Source organism: Sparus aurata, chromosome 21 (genome assembly GCF_900880675.1).
Source record: "Sparus aurata chromosome 21, fSpaAur1.1, whole genome shotgun sequence".
Classification (NCBI taxonomy): domain Eukaryota; kingdom Metazoa; phylum Chordata; class Actinopteri; order Spariformes; family Sparidae; genus Sparus; species Sparus aurata.
In genome coordinates this window covers 29,477,927-29,505,699 of record NC_044207.1, presented here as the reverse complement: position 1 = coordinate 29,505,699, position 27,773 = coordinate 29,477,927, and the positions used below count along the sequence as shown (strand labels likewise).

The window sequence follows — 27,773 nt, the reverse complement described above, 5'->3', positions numbered from 1 at the left end:
CGAGACTCTATCTGCTTCTGCTCGTTAAAGGACTGTTTTATAGTCGTTTTATGGAACTCCCAGTTGAGCTCCAAATCTCCAGGTCCTGGTGGTGAGACTGTTTTGTCAACCGCTGTCAACTTCATGATTTCAAGTTAACGTAGGTCATTGTGAGCATTTCTATATTCTGGTGAGAACTCTCTCCGTCTGACTCTGTGCTCTCTCACCTCCTCCAGAGAGGTTCATCGAGAAAGTCCTGAATAACGTCGGCAGGCAACACGTGAACGTGGACACCCTGACGCCTCAGGACGTGGACCAGCTGTCCCGCCTGATAGCCGACGCTCTGCAGGTGGTCGACCAGGACAAGGGACCAAACAGAGGCCCGACCCGGGTCAGACCTGGACCGAGGGACCTCGGCGAAGAGCCGAGGGACGCGGGGGACGAAGAGGAGGAGGAGGCTGCCAGGGATGAGGAGGAGGACAGGCTGCTGGAGGGCGCTCCGACACTGAAGCCACAGGAGAGCTCTCCTGCGATGCCGGCGGCACTTCAAGGTAATTTTTACTCTGATTCATTTTTGTGTTTTTACACGATTAAAGTATTGAGCAGAAAGCTGGAAGAACAAGTGTGTGATAAACTCAGAGTTGCGTGGGTGGGATTAAACAAAAGAAGGCGCTCCGAAGCTGCTCGCCACAAGAGTGCAACATAAAAATCAATGAACATGAATCCTGTTCGGCTCGGTATGAACACAGTCAGCTCTGACGGTTTGCACCGAGCCGGTCAGGCTCAGATACAAACAGAGACTTCAAGAAGTTGTTTAAATATGGCTGAAAATAATTAACCGTATGGAAAAGTCCGAGCTTGGCTTGTTGAGGAACCTGCGAACACGATTCATGAGTTACGAAAAATTATGTTTGATATTAAGTAGGGATGAATTTGCGATTCCTTGAAATTTGAGAAGCCGCCTTTCAGCCCTCTGCTGTTTGATTAACACCAAAGTTTTCTCTCTTTCTGTCCTCCTCTCTGACGATCACACACACTCGTATGAATACTTTTTTACTCTCTTTCTCCCGACAGAGCGGCAGGCGGATACAGAGGAGCAGAATGTGAAGGACGAGGTAAGCAGCAAGAAAAAAAAACAATGTTTAAGTGTCAGAGTAAGGCTGGTATTATAAGCACTTGTGTGATATTCTGCGTGAGGAAGGTAATGAACCAATACAGCCTGCAGTTTTATAAAGAACTGAAAGTTGTATTTATCAGGTCCCGTACAAAAGGTGACGTGGTGAGAACTCAGTATTCATGTGAGAGACGCTCAACGATCAGGTTGTACGATACTTCAGTGCGAGAAGTTTTACAGACGTTACTTGACGGACTAAATCACATATTTAGATCTTTATTTTTCAGGTTGTTTTCCCACAAATATTGGAATTCACATTTACGATAACTGATAACGACCTTCTTCTCGTGTCAGACAGCGATATCATAACCTGTAATTTCACAGTTTCTTTCCTGTATTTTAAGTAAACCTGAGGGGATTCTGCAGCTGTAGGGAGATTTCTTTTTGAGATTTTCTTCTATTTGTTTATCGGCGTTTTGCAAACCAGCGTTAAAGGTGCATACCACCACCTACTGTGTCGGAGTGTTGAGAAGATACAACGCTTGTTAATTCATTGACAGCAATTTAGATTATCGGATCTGTTTAACTTCAACGACTGATAAACAATAATATACATTTCCCAACATTTGTCTGGCGTATATGAGTCATAGTGGTTGTTTAAAGGTGCGTTCACCACCACTTTTCTTCAATTATTTGCACAAATCCGCTCTAAAATAGCCGGATTACTTTATTTTGTTTGAGTTCAGGTCAACCCTGACTGAACTCAGCACTCACAGAGACTCCGGTTCTCTCTCTTCTTTTTCCATCTTTCTTCTCTCTAATGTTTCGCTCATGAAGTAAATGACATTTACACCTGACAGGAGATTCAAGTGACACTCATAAATCCCACTTTTAATTTTCATGTATTTGAAGCATCGTTAGCATCTTGTTGTGTACAGTTAGCCACAGTTAGCTTCAGTTAGCTACAGTTAGCATGGTCTCAGGTGTCTCTCTTGTTAGTGAAGTAAAGCTTTACTTGTCCACACACATTGTGAAATAATGCAGCAACACAACAGACTCACAATAAGCTAAGTCCTTCCTGCTCACCTAGCATTAGCATCACCTCCCGTTCTCTCCTCAGCAGGGCTGCAAAACCGATTCACCCACATCAGATAATGTAGTGACGTTACTTCAGTGAACACCTGGAGAGAGAGGTGACTCTGTCCACCTGATAGCAGCACACGTTAGCTCAGCTTTTAATAAACATCTGCATGATTTCATAGTTTGACTCCTTCCAAGAATCCGTGACGCCAGATAAACATAACAGATGGAGGCAGAATGTTGTTGAACGCGAGGTGCTTCTTCTTAGGAAATGTTATAAATGAGGAGCTGAAGTCACGCTGTGTGATTCTGGATGTTTTCTGGCATCATTCTTGACAAAAAAAAAGATAAATTCACCTCTCACGATTGTGTTTCAACATGAAAAACAACATAAATCTTGAACATTTCATCCGACTCGCTGATTTTAATCTTTCCAGATGTTTCTGATTGATGCTTTTTGGATGGATTTGCTTTTGAGTGTGACCCTTATTTCTGGATTTTAAAGTAAAAGGTCTTGAAAGCCATTTCTATCTCGCTTTCCCCCCAAAAAAACAATTTGAAACTCTGAAGATTTTTGTGCTTCTAGACGGAACAGATTCTAATCAGAGTGAGTTTTTTTGGCTTCAGCGGCGCCGTAGCTTTGCAGGCTTTTTTGGATCTTGACAAGACGAGCAATTACTAGCTAGCAGCAAAAAGGGATAATAGCATATTATAAAGCTATTCAGTGTAAACTCTGACAGGTTGGCTGGTCGTTGAGTCAAGGCAATTATTTCCTCATGCCTGTAGCTGTGGATTGCCAACACACTGACAGAAAAACTCCCACCGGCTCAATCTGAGCTGTGAGACAAAAGATCCTGATTGAACAATATCTCATTACTCAAGTATAATCTATACGTCATTAAAAAGGTTTATCAGTCACCACTTTGTCTCATAGATGTCTTCAAGGGTCACGAGATTTAAATAATTTGTCCTGACGTCGAGCTCTTAACTTCGTAGAGAATAAAACTTGTGTTCCTTTATTAAAATCACACGTTTTTGTCTTTCAGCCTGAGAGCGGAAGCCTCTTCACCAAACTTCTCGCCTACCTGGACAAAACCTCCTCCAACGGCGCTCCTTCCGCAAGAAACCTGGACGACGCCTCCCTGGAGTCGCCCAGAAGCCGCCAGGTGGGGCTGGAAAACGTCCAGAGTCGGACCAGCCAGGTCGGGGTGAAGGTGCAGAAGAAGGACGCCACGCAGTCGGTGGAGGAGGTGTCGGAGGTGCAGGGTTGGATCAAGGAGGTGGCGCCGCCTCCGGCTTCGCTCGTGTACGAGGAACCGCACAAGAAGACGATGCACGTGCCCGAACTTCAGCTGGACGTCAAAGCCGGCAGGAAGAAGGCCGACGACGACGTCTTCGGCTACGTCATCACCGACACCGAGTGAGTAGGAGGAGTTATATTCCAACCAGAAACAAACAGACGAGCTGTGTCGTCTCTGTGTGCTTTTATTTAAAGTATTTTTCCTTTTGTCTTCTGTTTTGAACAAATCCACATTAATATCTCGTCCTCGCAGTAATCGAGGCAGGAAATGTGTATAAAAAAATAAACATATTTAGTTTCTCATGCATCACAAAAGAGGTGAACCTGCCTTCACACTGAGCCAGTAGATGTCCAATATTACCCAGGATGCAACAGGAGGACACCGTCTTTTCTTATTCACACTGAGGGCAGAGTCATTTCCACACTGATTTCTCGGCGCCTCGCTTCGAGATTGAAGGCCTTTTACAAATTGTTGCCGTCGCGTTTGGTTTTTGTGCTCGTCCGTTTGCGGCGACAGGTGTAACTCTGACTCGAGGCCTTTTCTTTCTCTGTCCTTCCATCCTGCCGCTCGTCATTCGGACCAGAAAAACATAAACCTTATAGATAATTTTTTTGTGCGATGTGGCTGTCGAGGTCGCGCTCGCGGCTTCAATGTGCTTTTTTTTTCCCTCCAGATTTTAAGATGAGTATTTTTCAAAAACCTCCTTCTGTCCAGCTGTTGTGAAAGAAAGATACGACGCGTTTTAACCTCCGACCGAGGGCGTTGTGTTCGCTTGTAGAGTTTGTGGAGAGAGGTTACACAAAAACTACAGAATGAATAAATGAAGGATGGCTCTCGACCCTGAATAAAACCCTTCTGGTGCCAATCTGGATAACCTGATGAAAGTCTGAGCACTGAAACGTTGTCGTCATTAAACTTCATTGCCAGTGAAGTGGACAGCGTTCGGGAGTCTTTCTCCTGATTTTGTCGGCCTTCAGTCGTCTCCTGCACACCTGTCGATCCTAAGGTGTGTACAAGCTGCACTCTGTGGTGCCAATCAGGACAAAAGAACGGATCTGGGAGTTAGTTTTCACTTTCTTTAAACAATATGTGATTTTTCAGTGTATTTAATCTCTCAGGGAATAACGCATGGATTTTCTTTTTCAAGCGTAGCTGTCGTATCGATGATGTAACGCATCTATTTGTGGCTAATGAAGATTAATAACATAATAATAACGTCAGATGAGGATGATGAAACTTCTCAGGTCATCTTCTCAACTCCAACATGAAAAAACAACCACCGGATCAGAACCTGACCCAACCAAAAGTCGCCGAGAGCCGCGAGAATTAAACCAAGACTTAATACAATACAGTATTATAGGTAAAGTCCGACGTCTGAGCACAACCAGCGCAATTAAAAGTGGCGTTTTATGTTTCTGCAATCAACAGATTAAACGCATTTGGATAGTTGTGGTGTTGCAACCAGTGACCACTGTTCAGGACAGCGTTTCATCAAACGACGGGTTGTTGTTCACGGGTTGTCGAGACGTGTTTGTGGCGACAGAACCGAGTGTTTTAATACTGAACGTGATCTTTTCTTCGCCCAAACCAAACAATTTGTGTGCCTGAACCTGAGCGGACCGTCAGCACGGCGTCGCCACATCCTGAAACTAAAACATAAAGTTGCCACAAAAAGAAATCTAACGCTTGAACACACCCGTAGTCAAATTTATTCTGACGATTGGGTTAAAAAGAATCAAAAACAACAATTTAATGATTTAGACGTTTTCCTCTCATGTTCGAGCGTTTCCGTTCAGTCGTCTCGCCCTGGATGTCATTTTTCCAGCTTATTTCTCATCAAACACTTCCGTACGTCACGCAGAGCTTCAGGGGTCATGATGAAAAGTCTCGGCTTTAAAGGTGCAATCAAATGAAACCTTCAAATGAATCATACAGTTTAATGTTCGGTCTGCAGATTTCAGAGCTTTTTAAGATGCTCGTAGTCGTCGTCAAACTCTGAATGTGTCATTAGAGTTTAGTTCACACCAAGGTCCGGTTCTTTTGGCACAATAGTGCAGCTTAATGACTTTTAAAAGGTGATAAAGCAGCGAAAGACGTTTTTAACAAATTTGCGCTCAAGGTTTGAGCGTAATAATCCTTTTATGTGCGCCGAAAACCACCTGAACCTTTGTGAGATCTGTTGTGTGTCAGAAATGGTTACAAAGGAAGAGACAGAAGACAAGTTTTCCTGGAAATACGTCAGTCAGCAGAAGTTATATAAATGTGACGGCAGGTCTGACAGCGGTGCGTTCAGGCGCAGCTCCTGTAGCTGCGTGACTCGGAGGCTGCGTCGCGTTTTGATCACCAGGTGAGCAGATATAGAAAAGTTCAAGATGTCCTCAGTCACTCAGCAGATTCCTCTCTCACCCGTCACCGCGACTCTTTAAAGCGCCTCTTGACATTTCTGTAAGATCACTGAAACTCAGAAAGAACGCCGAAGTCATCCTCGACAACCTGGTGAATCTCTCCTGGAGAGCGCAGCGTCAGCCGGAGAAGAAAACACCTTCCAGACTTCGGCAGAAAAAGCAGGAGGCTCAACCTCATGGAAGAAAATGAAACAAAGCATCCTCTAGATTACTCTGAATGTCTTTCCATCAATGTGTTGTTGTCTGAGCGTGTGAAAGACACACGGGACGGATTAGCAGCTGATGGAGAGCTTGTTTACGCGGTCGACCTGGTAAAAATGTCGCACTGCTCTGCAAAAAACAAAGTTTAGGCAGCCTGAGTACAAGAAAGTTTCAACAAAAGCGTCTCTGATTTGCGTTCTCGCTCTGTTTCCTGCTCTCCTCATCGTCGCGCTGCGATGAGACGGGGAAGTCGACAAGCTTCTCTAAATCCTCATAAAAGCTGTACAACCCCCATCATCAGAATAAATGTGATGATTTCTGTGCTCTGGTTAGGTTTAGGCACAATAAACACTTGTTTAGGGTTAGAAAACATTATGGTGTGGATAAAAAAACAACTGTTTTCTTAATTTTGTCGCCATAAAAACACCCAGCGGTGAAACTGAAAAGATGATCCACTCCCTGATCCTTGATTCCAGTTATTAGATTATTATATTTTCCAGGCGTCTCATCATCTCCAAGTTTTAGATTTCAGGTTGTCTTGTCTTCCGGTTGCAGTGGCGAGAACTTAAAATACGTGCATCAGTGCAGGACCGCGGTTGTAACTTGACAGTATTAAATGCAGATTTCTGATATTTCTGGCGTCGCGGCGGCTGAGAGGAGGAAGCTCCTGGTCGTCTGAGCACATTATCTCCTCCCGTGTCCGTGGGTGAGGAGGAGGAGAATGAAGACAGGATGATTTATCACAGCTGGAGGAAAACACCTGAGGAAAACACCTGCTCCTGAACACACACACACACACACACACACAGATGCACACACACACACACACACACACACACAGATGCACACACACACACACACACACACACACACACACACAGATGCACACACACGTGGGCACTGAGACGCTTTTTCTTTGGCCACCTTTTAAACCCCTCAACCTATAAATGCTTTTCTCTTGTCTGCCATCCCACACACACACACACACACACACACACACACACACACACACACACACACACACACCACATGAGTCATAACGCACGTCGCTGCTGTGATTTGCAAGTTTTCGCTTCTTAACGAGCTTCAGAAGACGACACACGTTTATCAGCGCGTTTAAATCTACGACTGCTTTTACTTCTTAATTGATTTCACTCCCTCATTAACTTGATTAATAAAGAAGCAGTACAGATGGAATTGGCAGGAGGAAAAAAAATGCTTCTTCTTTTTGATGTATTTGTAGGTTTTGCTGGGGTCAGTGATAATAACTGTGCAGGAAACATCTGAACAGCAGTTATCCTCAGTTAACTTCCCCGTGAGGATTCTGTCCCTCAGTTTTAAACTCTTTGCACTCACAGCAGGTTTATAGACCTGCCTATAGAAAGTGTATGAGTCGAGGTGGGAAGTAATGAAGTACAAATACTTCTATACTTGATTTTTCAGGTATTTTTCAGATAATGTTTGTCTTTCCCTCCCTAACACCTGAACACAAATATCTGAACTCTTCCACCTCAAACTTTCAAAACAGGCTCGTTGCTTTAGTTTGATGCGTTGAGGCAGTGATGTGCACAACGGGGGGGGGGGGCAGGGGGGACAGTCGCCCCCCTTCTTGGCCCAATTGTTGAAAAACGCGCGCTAAAGTGCCCTCTTGAGAGCCAAAACGTGCGCTAAAGTGCCCTCTTGTTTGGCAAAACACACTAAACTGCCCCCTTGGCTGGTTAAAACATGATAAACTGCCCTCTTGGGAGCCAAAACACGCGCTAAAGTGCCCTCTTGGGAGCCAAAACCCGCGCTAAAGTGCCCTCTTGTTTGGCAAAACACACTAAACTGCCCCCTTGGCTGGTTAAAACATGATAAACTGCGCTCTTGGGAGCCAAAAAACGCGCTAAAGTGCCCTCTTGGGAGCCAAAACGCGCGCTAAAGTGCCCTCTTGTTTGGCAAAGCACACTAAACTGCCCCCTTGGCTGGTTTAAAACATGATAAACTGCGCTCTTGGGAGCCAAATAACGTGCTTAAAGTGCCCTCTTGGGAGCCAAAATGCGCGCTAAAGTGCCCTCTTGTTTGGCAAAAACACACTAAACTGCCCCCTTGGCTGGTTAAAACATGATAAACTGCCCTCTTGGGAGCCCAAAATGCGCGCTAAAGTGCCCTCTTGTTTGGCAAAACACACTAAACTGCCCCCTTGGCTGGTTAAAACATGATAAACTGCCCTCTTGAGAGCCAAAACGCGCGCTAAAGTGTCCTCTTGCGAGCCAAAACGCGCGCTAAAGTGCCCGTCTTTTCGCCCCTGCCCTTCAAAGTCTGCGTACGCCACTGGTTTGAGGAAAATTATGGATTTGTTTTATTTGCAGCGAGACGAGACAAAGACGTAAAAGACGTAAGAAGCCGTAAACAGACAGAGAGGGAGACTGGAATGTGGAGAAAAGGCGTGTTAGTGTCTCGTATCTGCAGAGAGTTTCTGATTTCTCTCTTTGTTGCTGCTCGGGACGCTTTACCAACCCAACATGTGTCTATTTGACGTCCTGGGAATGAGACTCAACAATCAACTGTCTTTGTGGTGCGTTCAGGAACAGCTGGGACAAATCCTACTGATTCTACCTTTAACTTTAATAGTCTAGACTTTTTACTGGAGTCATCTGTTCTCGTACACATTGATTTAACTTTCTGAGAAGTCTACAACGAGTTCCTCATAATTTAAAACTCTTTGCGTCGACGCTGATGTGCGTTTACAATAACTACACGCGATCAGGGTTCCCGGTGAAGTGGTTCTCCTCGTCTTTCAGCGGAGGTCGTTCTCATTGTCGAACATCGTCAGAGTCATTCGGTATGTTGAATGGCTGCTCGGATCTCTCTGACCTCGTCTCTCCCTGTCGGCACAAACTTTAAATGCTTAAAGCGAGGGAGGAAGCGGGGAGCGATGATTACGAGCTGCACATTTCCCTCTTCAGTATTCACATCGCCATCAAACGCCACTTCCCACCTCTTGACCTCGCTCCCACCTGACCTCACCTGGGAGCGTCTGTGTTGTCCGTGAAGCATTTTTTCCTCCTTGTTTTCTCTCTCGGACTGATTGATCGTTCTTTGTAGCTCAGAGTGCACGTTCGATGTTACCAGGAGACACAGAGAGATTTTCATTCTCTCTGTGATGGACAATCTCATGTGAAACTCTCAGTATTTTTCTTCTTCTTCTTCTTCTCGGTTTGTATTCCCTCAGTATCTTCTGTCATCCACCTGGATTCTGGAGGGAAACGCTCTCAGCTTTTGACTTTTGCTTAATTAGAAAATGACACATTTATAAAGAGAGTTTCACCTCAACGCACATTTGAATTTCAAAGAATTTCCTTTGCCCTCATTACGTGTTTACCTGCCACGAGTCTAATCCGAACAGATTCTGGATTTAAGTTGCGCCACTGTGAAGAGAAAAAAAAACTATTTGCCTAATCGGTTCAGTTCGCCGCGCGTACTTCAAAGTTCCACAACGTTAACGAGCGGAGAGACGTCGGCCTGCATTTGCATATTTTTATGGATGTTTAAATGTACTCCGAGGAACTTTTTGTACTAGTTGTGAATCCGCCGGTGTCTTTGTCTGACCTACATAAGCAAACAAGACCAACAGCAACGAGACTTCATGCGTCAGGACACTTCAGACCTCAATTCTGAAGTGTTTTCTTTTTCTTTACGCCTTTCTACGGGTCGAACAATTTTAAAGGCGTGGTGCTTCTGTAGTCTGGGCACCGTTTACTTAATATTGTTGTTATTGATCTTACATAGCGTGAAATAGATGCATTCAATCGAGGGCACGCGTCCTGCAAACAGCTGTGTTTTAAAAAAAAGACAAAAGGAAATCAAGATCTTTGTGATCGTGCTCTGAGGGGTTATTTTCCAGGTAGACTTGTTTTTGAGGTGTTGTGTTTTACTTTCTCTTCCTCTTCCTCATCAGTGGGCTGCAGACGGACGAAGGCCTCCACCTGATGGAGATCCTGGCTCGCATGGCTAAGATCCAGATGACGGACTTCTCCGAGCTCTCGTATGTATCTGCTGCTTCGTATCGCTCCTTGTTTTGTCTCATTACTGCCGTTTGTTCTCCCGACTGAAAAATCACCATCCAAACCTCAAAGCTGCGATTGTTTCCTCCAGGTTCAAATCATTCATTTGTCACGACTGTGTAAAATAATAATGCAAAAAAACCACAAAGCTGCACTTTTGCTGTCTTTGCCGCCATTTTGAATCGTCTATCTCTACCGAGACGGCTGAGATCCGTTTGCACCTGTTCTGGTTACAAAATGCCAATAAATACACTGGATGTGACACATTTCACACCATTTGTTGTCAGAAGCATAAATCCAGCAGGTTCACACATCTGGCTTGAGAATTTTCCAAGATTTTCAGCGGCTCATTAACGGCTTCATTTTCACACAATCGTCCGCGGACAATCAAACGCTGCACAGCTTTGAAGCGCAGAGAGAATTTATCAGTTTGATGCCAGTTTGTTCAACTTGTGATCACACATCCAGCACAACAGTTGGGATTATACATATAATGTGCTGTGAAGGTTTCGATCATGATGAGCACTGCAAACATAGCTCATGTACCGCACCAAGTATTCATCAATCATCTGATCCGGTCCGATCGAGGGGAGATAATCTGATGATACTTAAAGGGATATTCCGGGTGTAAATTTAATCCATGGTCTAACACACCGTGAAACTGTGTTAGACTCCCTCTCGAGAGATCAAGTTAGCAGACCGCTAATTTACGGAGTTTTATCAACCTCAGAAACGACCGCACGACAACAATACACTGCAGTAAATGGATCCAAATATAAACCGCCACCAAAAAGCCACAAATAATGCTCAGAACAGCACCAAACTTCAGCAACAGTACAAATAGGGTCTCAGCACATAGTCCGGGGCATCTAACCTCCGCTAGCTTAGCTGGATTTCTACTGAAAAGCTGACTAAATTTACCACTCTTCTGCAGCAGCTTCCTGTTGACAGGAAGTCCCGACGAGTCGATTACCGAGTGCAGTAGAGTTCCGCGGCTCATGGATGAAAATGTATGATTATGACTCCATGGAAAAGCAATCAAAGTTCATATGTGTCTTACCTGCCAGTTTATAACAGTTATTATCGAGAGTGGACAGGGAAAAGAACGGAACTGAGCATTTCTAACCGCACTCGGTAATCGTCGCGTCGGGACTTCCCCGACCCGGAAGCTGATGGAGGAGAGTTGAAGTCTGTTTTTAGCTTCACAATAGAAATCCAGCTAAGCTAGCGGAGGTTAGATGCCCCGGACTATGTGCTGAGACCCTATTTGTACTGTTGCTGAAGTTTGGTGCTGTTCTGAGCATTATTTGTGGCTTTTTGGTGGCGGTTTATATTTGGATCCATTTACTGCAGTGTATTGTTGTAGTGCGGTCGTTTCTGAGGTTGATAAAACTCCGTAAATTAGCGGTCTGCTAACTTGATCTCTCGAGAGTCTAACACAGTTTCACGGTGATTTAGACCATGGATTAAACTTACACCGGAATATCCCTTTAATCACAGATCTTTTTCCTGCTCAGCACCAAAAAGCAGACGAACAGAAGTTAGCAGCTAGCTTGTTTAGAAGCTGAAGCATTTAGACAGATAGTTTGGAGTCGGTGGAGACTAAAACATCTGGAAGTCAAGCCTCATGTTGATGCTCTGTGTCTCCCAGATGTGCATCAGGTTATAAGGTGAATATGTGTTCTGCATGTTTTAAATTAACTCGTTAACGTTGCTTTAAATGAGATTATAGTTATGATTATAGCTGTCAAAACGCTGCAGACGGATCTGAGCTGCACATAAGAAAAAAAGAAAAAACTTTGAGGGGTCGTTCATTCAAAGATATTCACATGGTTGTTTCTTTGATTCTTGCGAAACCATCTGCCTGATATGAGTTTTATCAACCAGTCGGATGAAAATCAGTAACGCATCGATAATATTTGGGAGTCATTTCAACACTTGGATCATCAGAAACATTATAGGAGGAGACGGCAAAAGGCATATATAAATAAAAAAGTCTGAAACGCTGGAGACATTAAAAGGATGTTGTGTCATGAAGCCACGAGCAGCAGAAATACAACATGGGGAGAAGGTGTATTAATCTTTTTACTTTACACATTTTAAAGATAGATTATAGATTGAGAGAAGGGTTCGATCTTGTTAGCTGTTGCAGAGATGGCTGTCGAGCAGCACGACTGGCCTACGAGGACGTCTCATCCCTTTTCTCCACTGAGATCTGCAGAGAACTTTGCGTAGATCTTTACCGAAGCCTAATTCAAACATTAAATCTGCACAAACAACCGTGAAAACAAACACTGTGTTTAAATGTAAAAACGCCTTTCAGGTCCCGGAGCCGAGTCCTCGCGATGTGATGTGATGTGATGTGGGCGGGTGGGGTTCAGGTTTCGGGTCTTTTGGTAAACAGCGTATACACAAATACAAAGTTAGCTCTCCGGCAGCGAGTTCAGAAACACAATAAAAGCATTTTAATGCGTATAACGTCCTTCTGAAGCTCTCGGCGGCCTGTGATTTAACAGCGCCTGTGGAAATGTTGCCCTGCCAGCTGTCAGACGGCCAAGCGGTGGAATTAAATTTAGAATTACTTCAAATTCATCACTGTGAGGTTTTGAAAATCACAGAGGACGCAGAGATACTCAGACTGGAGCTACTGAAGGGGGCCAGAGGTCTGACGGTGACTCATCTCATCTATACAGTCGCTTTACGTTCCCCCGACATCGACCATCCGGCACCTGTGGGGCTCGAGTGGGCGGCAGTTTTACTCAAAGGGGCGAGCAGCACGTTATGAAACTCCTCAGATATCTCCTCCGTGGATGCTGCTGCTGCTGCTGCTGCTGCTGCTGATGATGATGATGATGATGATGAGCAGCATCGGGGCGAACTGATGGGATAACCAGAAAAAAGAAAAATGAAAATAGAGATTTTTCCAGCAGCGCAGGGCGTCAAAAATCAGAAGTGAGGAAAGTAAAGAAAACAGTGTCCTCGCCAAGGACGGCGCCTGATTTTCATTCTGTCAACATTTCTCCCCTGCTCGGGGTGGAGGGAGGCGGCGAGAGAAGCTCGTCGGCGTTATTGACATGTTGGAGTCGAGCCGCCGCTAACTGCAATCATTTATTAATGAGACTGAACTCTGCCTGAACCCTCCCTCCCTCTCTCTCTCTCTCTGTCGTTATCTACTCCTCTCTGTCTTTCCCTCCGTCACTCTGTTTCTTCCTCGTCTTTCCTTCTCAATCTGCTTCTTCCTCAGTTTGTCAATCTATTTCTGTCTTCTCTCTCTCTTGTTTCTCTCTCTCTGTCCGTCCTTCTGCAGAGCTCTTGCCATGTGTTTTGCCCTCACAGGTGACTTTGCGGCTGGTTTTTTGAACATTTTTAATGCGGCGAGAAAACAACAGCTTCTGCAGTGGGTCGCAGTTTGAGCTGACTGCTGGGGATTACAGTCAGTGTGCAGACGGTGTAGAGAGTCTCGTATGTGGACGTAAAAGTGTGTTTGTGGCCTCGGTTGTCACTCTGTTGACGCAGCGAGGGACAGAAAGCGTGTAAATGTGGAAGTAAAAGGTGTATTGCAGGTTTTATTTCACAGTTTTGTCCATCACTTCAGTAGAATTGTACATCTAAGTTAGTTGATCCGACATGACACAGCCTCCATCAGCAGAACTAGTCTGAGTACGAGTTTATTGAATTGATATTAGTAATTGAATTGCCTGAGATCGAAATACGATCTTGTTGCACATTCAGGTTGAAGCTTCTCATGTCGGGTCACGCTGGAGTTCAGATATCAGTCGGACGATAGTGGCCAGAACCAGGCACGTTCATCTGACCCACGTGTTTGCCAGATCCGAGCCACAAGCAGGCCGTACCATGTCAGCCAAGACCGGAGCAGATGAACCGGAACAGATCCGGCCCTGCAGAATAGAAAAGGAACCCAGATCTGGACCATATGGCTGGATGGACGTGTCTGGCACAATTTTGCCAATAAAGTTTATTTCTAAACTGTTAAAATATCCTGCCTCCATCACACATGTGTTGTTTTATAACCATATTGTAGGAATCATGGGATGAAAAAGTGTGAGACCTTTCTCTGACAGATACAGAGATAAAAGTTTAATATTTTAAATGCGTCACTAAATAAACTCCGGCAGCTGTTAGTATAACTGGGTCTACGTGTGGGGAAACTCAACAGAAGAGCTGAACATTCAGAAACAATCAGCGCTTGATGAAAACGAGCCTCCCTGACCTGTTCCTGACATTATAAAGAGCATTATTTAACTGCTGCGCTGCTCTTCAGTGTTTGACGGAGTGGAGTTTGGACTCGATGAGTGATTTCTCAGGGCAATTATGAAAATGTGATTACAGCAATCTGTGCAGAATCATTTTGGATTATTGCTCTGTTATCTTGCGAGAGCAGCATATTTGCGGTATTATCAAGTATTGATTCTTTCAATGTCAGTCGCTCGGTCGTCGGCCGGCGCTGATTAGATAATGTGTTTGTCCTCAAAGAGGCTCTGCAGCGGCTGCATGCTACTGTGTTTTTTGATGGTGTTATTAACACCGGCAACGTGTCGACTGTGTACTTGAACACTTGTCAGGGTGTGTGTATGTGTGTGTGTGTGTGTGTGTGTGTGTGTGCGCGCTGAGGTTTTCATGCAGTGAAGTCGCTCTGCAGCGTCGATGAAGCAGCTTTGAAGTGGAGTTGCAGTAACACGGAGAAGGAAGGATTCATGTGAACGTTCATGTATTTGTGAGTGTGTGTGTGTGTGTGTGTGTGTGGACAGGTGGGGATTGGGCGGCTTGGGGTCGTGCGATTCACACACACACACACACACACACGCACATACCTTCACACACACTCCCACCCGGGCCCCGTTGTTCCCGCGGCTCCTCGCCGTGCTGGGTGGCCCGCACTGTTCTCCTGTTCTAATGCACCTTTTGTCTTTGTTCTCCTATTCTGGGAATGAAAGGAGGGGAGCTTTACACTGGGGAGGGTGATGGATAGGAGGCAGAGAAAGCGACAGAGCGACAGAGAGAGAGAGAGAGATGTAGATACGGAGAGGGAGAGAGAGAAAGCTGGGGGTCTCTTTTGTTGCGAGCGCGGTGAAAGCCCAGCAGGGGGAGCCGCCTTGACAATTTGTCAGCGGCGCCACGCTTATTTTTTCTCCAGAGCCGACCCGGCTCCTCACCGCTGTGGCACCTCCAGCAGAACAAGTAAAGCCCAGAGACAAAGGCTTTACGCTGACACTGAGCCCGCTGATTTACCCAGCATGCCTCTGGCTTTTATACCGCCCCTGCTTCTCAACACCAGCAACAACTGGTTTCCACGGCTTTTCAATCTCTTTTAACATCTCAAGTTTCCTCCAATTCTAAACTCTGATATAAAGATTTAAGAAGAGTGAAATGAACGTGTAACATGTTTTAATGGCTGCATGATTGCTACAAATTGAAATGTCACACAAACTTTATTCAACCCAGAATTAAGCGCGACATGTTTGGCAGCTCCTGAAACTTTCGGGTCTCTTGACTAGAATTCATAGATTGTGTTTGATCAAAGCTCAGCGGCTCAAACTCGATTTAAGTTGCCGTGTTTGTAGAAAGAAAAAAAAAAGGCTTATTTCATCACTTCATCACTAAGATCTGCTTCTCAAGAACAAAGCTTGTTTTGGCTGTAAAGATTTTAGACAGTTTGAACGCTCACGTCATCATCAGCATCAAGAACCGACATTATGTACAGAACAAAATATATTTTTAAAGGTGCAGTATGTAGTTTTTGGAGGGACATTTTAATCAGTGGAGACATATCGTCATTGATCATTATATGATTAGTCAAACTAAATAAACGACAAACACTTTATGCTGTTTTACGTTGTTTATATGTGGCGGACCCTGCCACCTTTCTAGCTTCACACCTTGAGAAAAGATTGTTTATTCAATTATGGAAAAAAAAATAATATTTCTGAGTTTGTTTTATTATTAATTCTGATTTTGCCTTTCCTCTCCAAAAATACTTACTGGCCCTTTAAGTCTACAGCGAGTAAAATTGTGACTGATGCAAATAAAACGCCCAGAAACTGTTGATGTTATTCAGTTTAGGTGTTTTTAGAGTTTACAGGGTCCGTACAGGTGCTTGAAATCCTTGAAAGTACTTGAATTTCATTGTTGTGTTTTCAAGGTCTGAAAAGTGCTTGGATTTTAGTTTAAGTGCTTGAAAGTGCTTGACATTATAACTCTGTGTCTTTCACAAAATTGGGATCAGACCGGATAATTAATTTCTGAAGTTTTTGCTGTTATGAAACATAATTTTAGATGTTTACAGCATAATACAATGTACATTATTGTGATAAAAAGTGAAGGAAAATCAATGAGTTTATATATTCCTGTAGAAAAGTATTTTACCCCAGCAATAAGGTGCTGGAAAATCTTTTAAATTACCCTTAAAAGTGCTTGAAAAGTGCTTGAATTTGACCTTGAAAAATGTGTACGAACCCTGAGTTTATTAACGTGTCGTAAAGTACAAACATGGTTCGGTGTCGTCAGCTTGTGTCTGACTCGACGTTCAGAGACCGTTTATTCTTTTTCCTCCACAGCAGAAATGTTTCCCTCGACGTCACTGTGTTGTTTCCTGAGAGTTTTAATGATCTTCTTTAAAATAATCTCGTTGAGAATGTTCCGTATCAGCATCCTCATTGATTAGCTCCTGTTCTTTCATCAGCGTGAAGGACGGAGTGGAGCTCTGTGGTTCTCACAGAGTCTCATCAGTCGCTTCAGGGACGGATGACGAGTCGGTCACAACGCTGAATCAAACTGTTCCCGTCGGGTCAGCGCTCGACTCCCACACGGCAGCATTCATTCAAAGACAAAAAGGAAAAAAGCATTTCAGACTTTAGAGAAAGCAGTTTGCTAAATGTTTTACTCTTTAAAAGAAGGAAAGATGTTAAAATAGGTTGATAAAGGTGAAAGTCGTTCATACAAATAGAACGAGAGTAAAAATGTCTGATATTAAATGTGCTTGGTAAAATAAAATCTAACATGTACAGTATTTAGATTTATGTGTACAATCTATGAAATGGTTCAATTCTGATCAGATATTCAGCATTTTTCTAATTATTGGAGTCAGTTTTTAAAATCCGATTGCCAATAAAGTAACTAGTAATTAACTAAAGTCATCAAATGATTGTGTTTGAGTAGAATTAAACAATTTAGCAGGTAGCAGAAGTAGAAAATGGAAATGCTACAGCAGAGTAAATGTACTTAGTTACTTTCTATCATCGGAGAAATGTGAATGTATAGCCTGTTCAGCCGGGTCACTTATCTTAGATTCCTCTGTTTTAAAGGGTCATTTCCACAAAAAACAAGAGGTTTTGATTGATTGAAAGATTACACTTATTTTCCTGTCAGTCTGTTCACAGGGACGTTTGTGGATCATTAGACGCATAACAGGGCAGCAAATGTTTTACTTCAGTGTAAATCACAAAAGAAAGTCCGTCCACCTCTTTTTATATTTAGGTAGAGGAAAATATCTCCCAGGTTTACGTCTCCAAAAAAGTAGAAAAATGAAACGAATATCTTCTGTCAGGATGGAACAGTGTTTGTCTTTGTACTCGGGCGAGCTGCTCTGTTAACTGTGAGAAGTTATATCGACTGTAACAGAACTGAGAGCACTGTATAAAGTCATAGCAGTATATAAATATATTTCCCTCCCATACGTTCGTCCTGCAGCTCATCCGTTTACCAGGCGGCAGCAGCAGCAGCAGCAGCAGCAGCAGCACCGCAGGCACCTCCACCTTCCACCTCGCACAATAGCTCCAGATTAGCATATTATTAAAACAACACAAATGTCTGTGAACAAAGTAGTTAGCGACCTGCGCGACCCCGGCCCGCTGAAAAAAGACAACAAAACTTCCCTTTTTTTTTTCCCTGACAGTTTCCTCTCGGGGGGGCGGAGAGCAGCAGCAGCAGCAGAGGTTCACGCAGCCTGAAGCGGAAATAAAAAAATAAAAAAAAAACTCTGGCAACATCTGAATCATAAAAAAGTGCGAGCCTACACACTGAGCCGGGACACAAAACAAACCTGGAGAGTGACTCACACCCTTTTTACGTTTTTTTTTTTTTTTCTCTTTTGGAACAATTCGATACTGATTAGATAATCCTGACGGTGAGCGCTTTCAGGCAGAGCGGCCTTGGAAATGTTTTTAGCAGCAGCGGCGGCGGCGGTGGCGGCGGCGGCCTGGTAGTGGTTGTTGAGGGCGAGAGAAGAGGGCGGCGGGGAAGCGTTGATGTGGGTGGCTTCGCGCGGCCTTTGACTGGAGCTGGCCCGCCGAATAATGATGGCTGTTGCGTAACCGAGAGTGTAGAGTAGACTGGATGTTTCTTTTTTTTATTGGGCACAGGAGGGTCGAGGTGATGTAATGTCTGTCTGAGCTGAGGGGGTCATATCAAAGAGCCGCCACTAGGAGGAGAGAGCGGGCCTGGATGACGACGATGATGGACTGATGTAGACTTTTTAAAGGCCAGAGGTGTGAACGCTGCAAGAGAAATCTGCATCTTTATCAGCCATTTCTCCTGATTTTGAGTCTCGAGTGTGTCTGTGTTGTTCTGCAATCAGCTGATGTCGGTTAAAAGCTTCCCGGGGAACAAATTTGAGCTCTAAAAGCTTCATTTTAAAACAAATCTCCGACAGTTTTTTTGGATTAAAGCGAGCGTCGGTATCTTGAAACAACAGCTGGTATCAGCAGAGAAGAAGAAAAAAAACACTCGAGTGGGTTTTCAAGTAGAAACAACTGATGTTTTCAAACTCATTTATAGAAACTTTCAATTTAAGGACTCTATAATAACAGAATGGCTCCATAAAAATGGAGGTTTTTGAAGTGATGAAAACAATTTACTGTAGTTTTTAGGTTCATTTTCGCTTTGGGAGAACTTCCTCCTTCCCTCACTAGAAATATTATATTTCTATTTCAGCACTCTTACAGTATCTTATGACTGAAGTTAGTGGTTGCTTTCTATATTCAGTTATTTTAGCGTCAGCGTGGGATAAGACCATTAAAATTACTGTTTTGGTGTTAACTCTGAGAGGCAGTCAGGAGGATTATTCTCCTCAACTTCTGTTCAACTTTTTGTGTCTCAACAAAATCTCAAAACATACCTCAGTACATTTTATCTTACCAAAATAAAAAGAAACAAGATGCTTCATTGCACTAGAAATTGATCTATATCCCCCCCAGTTCTCCCCTTTCAGGACCTCCCCGCCACCCGATAAATGCACAAATGGGGAAACACTCGTATTCCTTAGAAGGTTTTTAAGGGATTATATTTACAGGTATAGAATTTGCTGATAAATCCGAAGTTTTGAAGAAATGTGGAGCACTGAAGAGGTTAAATATCCCTGATTATCTCATGGCTGTTGAATCATAACAGCAGTAAAAACATGCCAGATATAGAAAAATGGAAAAATGTAAAAATGTCTGCCTCTAGCGGAAAACAATGACTGAGGATGGAGTTTGATGACATCATGAAGGGGTGGGGGATCATGGGAGTTGCTTGTCTTCATCCACAGATGACATGACGCCAACAGAAATATTCAGAGAAGAGGTTTAAAGTCACGTGACGTTGAGCTTCCTTCCTTCCTTTCTCGTTTTCTGATGTTTAAAACTGATATTTCCCTCAAAGTTACAGAGACAGGCGACCAATGATGTGCACGTTAGCTTGAATACAATTACAGATTGGCTCAATAGAATATATAACATAGGTGTAGTCGTAATGTTAATGTTTTCCTGTCAGTGCTGTCACTGGAAGGTTTTTCTCTTTGTGGTATTTAACTAAAAGGGTTCTATGACGTCTTTCACCGCTGACTCATTTAAAAAACAGTGTTTATTCCACTTTGTTTTGAAGAATAATCTTCCACAACTGTTCACAAAGTAAATAAATTGTTTTTGAGATTCATTATTCAGTGTCCTTTAAAAAAAAAGAAAGAAAGGAGCACCAGTGTTTTCATCTTTTCGATAAAATATAGATGATTTATCTCTTTAACGTGAGAGGATTTGTGTCTGTCGTCAATCAAACCGTCAGATTAGCGATCAGTTCTGTTGGATGGTAGGATTTATAGTTTCAGTTATCGTCCTCATCAGCAGATCTTTTTACACAAATCAGTCATCATTCGATTAAAACATCTGAATGACCAAAACATCAGATTTCTTTCTTTTTTTTGCAGCTTAACAAAAGTGATTTTTAACCACATTAATGGGTTTTGTCAGCCGATGATGTTGAGAAACCTCCAGAAAATCTCAATCTTGATGCATCTGTCTCTCAAAAAAGATACAAAAGTAATTTTTTATTATATTATTATGATGATTCTGTTTCCTCAATGATCAATATGAGTAACAGACGATGTTGTGATCACCTCGCGTGAGCTTCTGCTGCCGGTGAGTGACGAGGTTGTTCACCAGGTCTGGATGGTGGAGTGGATGCGGGGTCTCTGTGCGGGAGGTGCTCTGGGTGGCGGAGGCCGACAGATGGATATGTGATCAACTCAACGTGAGTGATTTCCCCCCTCTTCATCACACACGTACGCGTCGCACCGCGCCGGCTGATGAATCACTTCACAGATGTGACAAATACACGGGCCTCATCGTCGCTCGGAGGAGAAATAACGGTCAGACAAAAATGAGCCGGAGCATTTTGTGGAGCTCCCCAGACGAATGAGACACGTCTGTTTGGACGCTCGTACAGCAAAGAGCAGTTTACAGCAGGACGCCGTTACAGAAGAGACAGGAAGTTGAGTTGTTTTCTTATTTTTCTGCTCAATTCGAGCACTTAGCGCACTGAGTTTCCCCCTGGGGATTATTAATTTGACCTGGTCTAATTGCACCATAAATGTTAGAATAGTACAACATCACTGCTGTGAGTCTGTTGGCGCTGTTGTGTTTGTCTTTGATGCACTGACCTCAGGGACCGAGGAACCCAATTAAAAGCCACAATAATGACGGCGTGGCGCTGAATGTCAAACGGAGGCTCTTGATAAAAACGTTTGAGAGAGGAAACTTTGGAGTTTTTCTCCTGATGATGGGTGAAAGAGGAGAAAACTGGCTGAAAAGTAAATCAGAGGTGGAAGAAGCATTCAGGTCCTTTTACTGAAAGTGACGACGAGGAACTTTTAGGCGTTTATGAAACCGTCTCGTGATGACATATCGATATGTAACCTCATTGCGATCCATCCTGATGTCTCTATCAAAGATCTTTACAATCCATCCATAAACATAAGAAGTAAACAGCTGCATGAAATGGAGAAATCAATTCCTTCAATTTGTATTTTGGTACTTGGAGCCTCCATAACTAACTGGCTGGATGGATTGACGGGTAGAGAAGCGCACATCACATACAATTAATAAAATGTTTTGAAGGTTCGGAAGAGAAAAGATCTTTTAAAGGAAAAGTTCACCCAAAAGTGTAAATTCAGGCATCACCTCCTCACCTCCGTGCTGATGGAAAGTCGTTGGGAAGGACAAAACGACGTGCAGCGTTCTCCTCAACAGCTGACGTAGCTGGAGACTTGTTTTAAAACGTAGAACAACAGCCAAGGAAATACATAAGATGGCTCCATGCAAGTCTCCAGAAAAACAGAGAACCTGAATGAATCGGGAGTTTATTGACACGCTCGCCGTGCAGTCAGACAGGATTTGAGCTTTTAGCCGCTACTGTGAAGAATTTGGCTTAAAAAACGGAGTAAATAACGTCTTTTTAAATCAATTTGGTGTCCCGGGGGCTTTTTGAGACTTTGATTTTGCCAGATTTTTACTTTTTTCTTTAGCTACTTCCGTCCTTGAGGAGAACGCAGCAACGCTTTTTTGCTGTGAAGCTCCGGAAATGTGTTTTGGACTGTGAAACGTCGGCCGTCTTTATATCGGCGCGGGGGTGAGGAGATAATGACTGAATTGAATTTTTTCGTTTTGTTGTGTTTGTTTCACTTCCTGCGTGTGTCAGACATTTTGTGCCGACCGACAAAATTCAGGAAAGAAGACATTTAGTTCACAAGACAGAAAACTGTTATCTGTATTCCTCTATTTTTTTTATCTTTGAGTTTTAAATTGTACAGTTCCTGTGTTGTGTTTGCTGAAACAGAAGAGGCGGACCGCACAGCCTGCACAAACACACTCAGCAGCCCCTCATTCAAAGTGCAACAATTCAAATCCATCAACCTGAAACGAAAACCACTTTTCTGGATCCCTGAAAAAACATCTCCGCTGTCGGATCGGACCTGCTCCAACAATGATGTCACCGTATGTTATAATAGCGCTTACAGTAGCAGTCACTTCCTATAGCGGGGCACAATACTTCCTGGAGGGGAATCTGGTAATATATCTTCCTGCTGGGCCTTTTCGTCTGAATTACAGCAGGAAAAACAAAAGGTTAATCACATTGGGAGACTCCGCTCTGCCTCCCGACCACCCAGCTTCTCTCCATCGCTCCCTCGGTGTTTCAATTCAAGCTGCTTCATTGGCATGAATGTTGGATGAACGTTGGTTGGGAGGGGGGGGGGAGCTCCTTCTAAAGCAGCTAGAAAAAACAATACAGATGTCTTTTTCTGTCCACGTTGTCCCTCTTCTCGTCTTCTCATTCTGTCGCCCTCAATCTAAATCCATCACGACGATACGCTCTCGCAATCACCGCGCGTCGAATCAAAATGTAAATGCATCACAAGAACGGGCCTGCTGGAAATGCAATCGCTCGTCCGGGGGCCTCACGTATCAGAGCGTCCTCTTGTTGATGACCGAAAATCCCTCTCATCCCCGACCCTCCTTCTCTTCATTTCCCAGCGTGCTTAAATGCCGCCGGGCGCGTTACATTGAGATTCAAGAGGTTATCTGGCAGCGGTGATGGGGATTGCAGCAGCCTAAAGGATCGCCACAGGTTAAAGCTTTTTCTTTTTCCTTTTTTTTTTTACTTCCTCCAGCGCCACGTATGGCTGAGCTTTAATGAGCACAACTCATTTTCTCCCCCCCCTGTCTGAGAAACAAAACCTCGCCACCAATGGGAAATAGATTCTGAGGATGTGTTTTGTCTCACCGTGTGTGTGTTTGTGTGTGTTTGTGTGTGTTTTCCAGGGTGGTGGGCCCGGCTGTGACCTTCAAAGTGAGCCCGAACACTCAGAACGTCAGCACCGCAGATGTGGCCAACGTGGCTGGTAGGTGTTCCTCGGCTGAGTAATGTCGTCTTTATACCGACAGAGAGAGAAAAAAAAGACAGGCCATTATCATCGGTGCGCCGCTGCACCTGAGGCCCCCAGATGGACATTTTTTCAAAAAAGTAAAATGTTATTTTATTTATTTTTCTCTCTCTCCCAGTGTGGATTCTGAACATACCCCACACTGGCACGTCATGGCGAGTTTTTAAATTCCTTTGTGTTCAGTTTGGTTTAGTTTGGCTAAGTTTTTTTTTGGGTATTGGCCCATTTTGAAAGGAAGCCAGCAGGATTTTCTGTTGTGTCACAAATCTCTAAGCAGCCATGTTTGGCTCCATGGTGGCAGAGTTTGGACGTGTGCCTAAAAAAACATTGTAGAAAAAAAAAAAAAAAAAGAAGAGAGACACCAGAAATGTGTTTTGTCGGGGTAATGAGTCGGTTCAATAATTCCTTTCGCAAATATGAAAAAGTCTTGAGTTCTGGGGGGGAAAAAGGACGCACGAGGTGGCTTCAGTCTCGTGACGCCAATCAATATCAGTTGTGCGTAAAAGAACGAGGCGAGGATAAAGTTTTCAGAAAACTTTAAAATCTGGAAAAGGAGACGTGAACAATCCAATCCACGTCAAACTTTCTGCAGACTGCCATTTTTAAAAGAACTTGATTTTGGCTTTATGTCTGTAACAATCTTTTTGTTTCTACTGACCATATTTGGAGAGGGGGGAGCCGATTGGTGGTTGTTGTGGGTGTCAATCACAGGGTAGCCACGCCTTAAAGTAAACCCTGATTTAGCGTATATTCTGCTCGTAATGGGACCATAATTTATGGAATGAATGGAAAGACGTGAAACAAATGATTGAGAACATGAACTCATTAGGAAATTGTTTACTGAGGGAGTAAACCAAGTGAGAAGAAGGTGATTTTCTCCTCCCCCTGCTGGTCATGAGAAAGAATGCAGGTTTACGGCACTTCAGTGTTGGCTTCACATTTCAGACTTTCAGACATTCTTGGTCACGTTGAGAAGTTAAAACTAGCAGAACAGTGAATTAATATTCGCTGTAAACGTTGAAAACCTCGTCAGGTGTTCTCTGATTTTGTCCGCCTCCTTCTTTCTCGTGAAACCTGCTCGTCAGTCATTCTGTTTCAAGATCCTTCAAATCAAAAATGACTCGGTTCAGCCTCTTCTGTCACTCCGAGAGGGTCCCTGTAATAATACGTCTCAGAGTGCAATCCAGCAGTGAAGACACCGTGAAGGTGTGTGGGAGTGTGTGTGTGTGTGTGTGTGTGTGCACTGGGCTACAGTGTGACTCACGATAATGAGGCGAGGGTGTTGATGAAGTGGGGAATAAAGAGAGGAGGAATGTTTGCCATTAGCCAAGCTGTCAGTCCGGAGAGAGAGAGAGGGAAGTTTCCTGATATTCCCCGGGCCTGATTCCAGAACCGCACACACACACACACACACACACACACACACACACACACACACACACACACACACACACACTTACATGAGTAGCTCACTGTCTATCTTTTTTACCCCCCCGACATCTCAACCGTGCTTGATAATTGCAACCCCACCTCCTCTCACATGCACACACACACAGGTTTACACACACACACACACACACACACGACCACAACCTCCTCTCACATGCACACACACACAGGTTTACACACACACAGGTTTACACACACACACACACACACACACACACACACACTTTGTGCTGATTATGCAACGGCTTCTCTCCTGTTTTTAAGTGCTATTGTTGGCGCTCTCGTCCCCCCCGCCCGGCTCCGCGGGGTCACGGATGAGCCTCGATTGTTATTAATGCAAACATCTGACAGAACGTGCTCGAAATGAAATATGGCGTCCTCTCCGCTAAAGTGCAATAGTGTGGGCGGGCCGTCTTTAAAGTGTCGTTTGTCATATTCAACTAGAATATCAATCCATCCCAAAGCGTGCATCCCTCCCCCCCGGCCCCCCCCGGCCAGGGTTTATAGTGCTTTTCTGAAACATTAAGCTTTACACGGCCGTCGTAATGACGACGTTCTATCATCGTTTATAGCCGCTCCGCAGCGGATGGCAGAGGCTGGACGTCTGTCTCCTCCGTCACAAACTTGTGTGTTTTGGGAGAGTGCTCTTGGCAGCTGTGTTAAGAAATAATTCAGTTTTATTTGATTTAATCTCTGCGAATACATCAGTAAGACATCAGTGAAATGCTCAAACACAGAGCGATGTACAGCGGCGGAGGAACAGTTTGGATCCTTTTACTGTCGTCGTTTCAGAGGCTGCAGTTTTGTGACGCTGCTGATTTGAACTGCGTTGTACTGAGAGGAGTGTGTGATATCCAGAGGATGAATGGTGAGGAAAGAGACATTAACCACCAAGGATACGCAAAGAGAAGTATCAGAACACTGGATAAAAGTTGAAAATGTAAAACGGAAATATGAGAATATTATTTGATGTCATGATGAGACCCAGCTGGCAGCATTTTTTTGTTTCAGGGATGTTTCTTTAGGAATAAGTGCGTCTGGTGGCATCAATTTAAAAAAATAATTATTTAATCAAGTACATTTACTTCAGAATTATAGACCAAACTCTACAGACTCGTCTGGTTGGCAGCGCGGAGGTGACAAAATGGAAATTCTCCAACTCCAAACGATCTTTTAAAGATTGAAGATCATTTATTTTTGCATGTTAAAGCAAATAAAATCACTCAAGATTGAGAGCAGTTATTTTGTTTATATTATATAAATATTTAGTATTCATATTTTTTTTTACTCTACTTTCATATGAATGCTTAATGTCATTAAAATACAAATATTCTTGACTTCTTCTACATTTCAATGGTAATGCACAAAGTAAAAAAACACTGATTATTATAAATATTATATAGTATTTTTTGTTTTGTTTTTCTACCACAATATTCTCATTATTATAATTTTTTTAAACTTTTACTATACAGAAATATAATGTAAGATATCGTCATTGGTAAGTTATTGATCCCTTATTGGCGTCAGAGTCACAAGCAGAGGAAAAAACAAAGATTGAACGATTAAAAATGAAGTCAAAGCATAAAAATGATATAAAAACGACAATCGCTATTCACCTTTAACACACAGATAAGAACAAATGGACAGAATCATTTGCACCTATAGACACATCTGCCCTTTTAAAGCATTACATCATTATATAAGTGAAGTCTTCTTAGTGACGCATTAACATGTCAGTAACATTTTAATGTTGCAGGTGGAGGTGAGGCTCATTTTTAACCCATTTATCAGTTACTGCCATTACTGAGTCATTTATATGGAACATGTGTAGCTGTCAGGGAGTGAAGGTGCTATATTCCCTCAAGAAATATAAAAGTATAGAGAATTATAACATTTAAGAATACTCAAGTATAAATAGATCGACTGTGATTATTAGTGCGACTATCGATCCAGTTGTGGACGCGGTCTCACAGGAGTCCAGTTTAAACCTCATCACTGCTCTCCTTCTTACACCCGGATCGATTCTGACCCCGGACTCCGGATGCCAAAAGGTCCAATTAATGCAGCCGGGCCGACCAGACCTGGTGCTGCATTTTTAAGAAGCCACGTAACCACTTCTGTCACGCGCGTCGGCCCATTGTGCGGAGCTCCGGGGCCACCGGGGGCCATTGTCAAACGTGGGGGTGGATGTCAAGATGGTGGGCAGCGAGGTGGTGACCCCTCATTGTCCGGCTGAGGGTGGGCGGGGGGACCCGGAGGCTACTTCCAGCGGTGCGTCACGGCCGTGAGAACGGGACCCCGTGAATAGGCCGGGGGTCAGGGTCAGGACAGCGGGCAGCTCAATTAGCACTTAAAGCAGGAGGAGAGCAGCTGAGACATCCTGATCCTGCGCCGGCTGTTCATCTGACTTCTACTCTTTCTTTTTTCTTTATCCCACCAGCACTTGTTTTTGCATACATGCTAATCATGCCTCTCAGTGTGAGCGGAGCTGCTCACACATGCCCGAAAGCTGTCCACTCCCGGGACGACGTGGACGGTTAGGACAGTTGGTCGGTCTTTTCCTTCCATTACACTCTCCTCTCAAGTTAAACTAACCAAGCCGGCTTTGTCCGCGGCAGACAATAGCCGGTCGCTCAGTGAGTCAATGTTGCATCTGAAGTTTGATTTGTGTGTTGACATGTAAATAATTTGCTGGCGGAGAGGTCACTATCAGTTTAATAAGTTAAAAAGACATCGTCCCCCTCCTCTCCACCAGTGAATGCTCGATTTACATGCTAATTAATGGAATAATCTCTGAGCAAAGTGGCGGGAAGTGTTCATCATTCCCATCCAGTTCACATATCAGTCGAGAAGAGCTTCTCAGAGTTGTGTTGGTACTTTGTGTTTGTCTCAAAAATATCAACACATTTTATTTTAACTCTCTTCTTTATTTGCAGATGATGATGTTGTCACGTTTTGTCCTCCAGTGTCATTTCTTGCCCTTTTCCT

The 27,773-nt window shown here is 43.7% G+C and overlaps 1 protein-coding gene across 1 annotated transcript in view; it reads left to right on the top strand.

The window, feature by feature from the left end:
• Positions 1 to 27,773, top strand: part of LOC115573181 (receptor-type tyrosine-protein phosphatase N2-like) — a 214,258-nt gene that overhangs the window by 41,330 nt on the left and 145,155 nt on the right. The window contains exons 7-11 of the mRNA XM_030403851.1: positions 216 to 530; positions 1,054 to 1,094; positions 3,220 to 3,593; positions 10,021 to 10,107; positions 23,215 to 23,294. Of these exons, the coding sequence (XP_030259711.1) occupies positions 216 to 530; positions 1,054 to 1,094; positions 3,220 to 3,593; positions 10,021 to 10,107; positions 23,215 to 23,294 (897 nt within the window). The remainder of the gene's footprint in view (positions 1 to 215; positions 531 to 1,053; positions 1,095 to 3,219; positions 3,594 to 10,020; positions 10,108 to 23,214; positions 23,295 to 27,773) is intronic.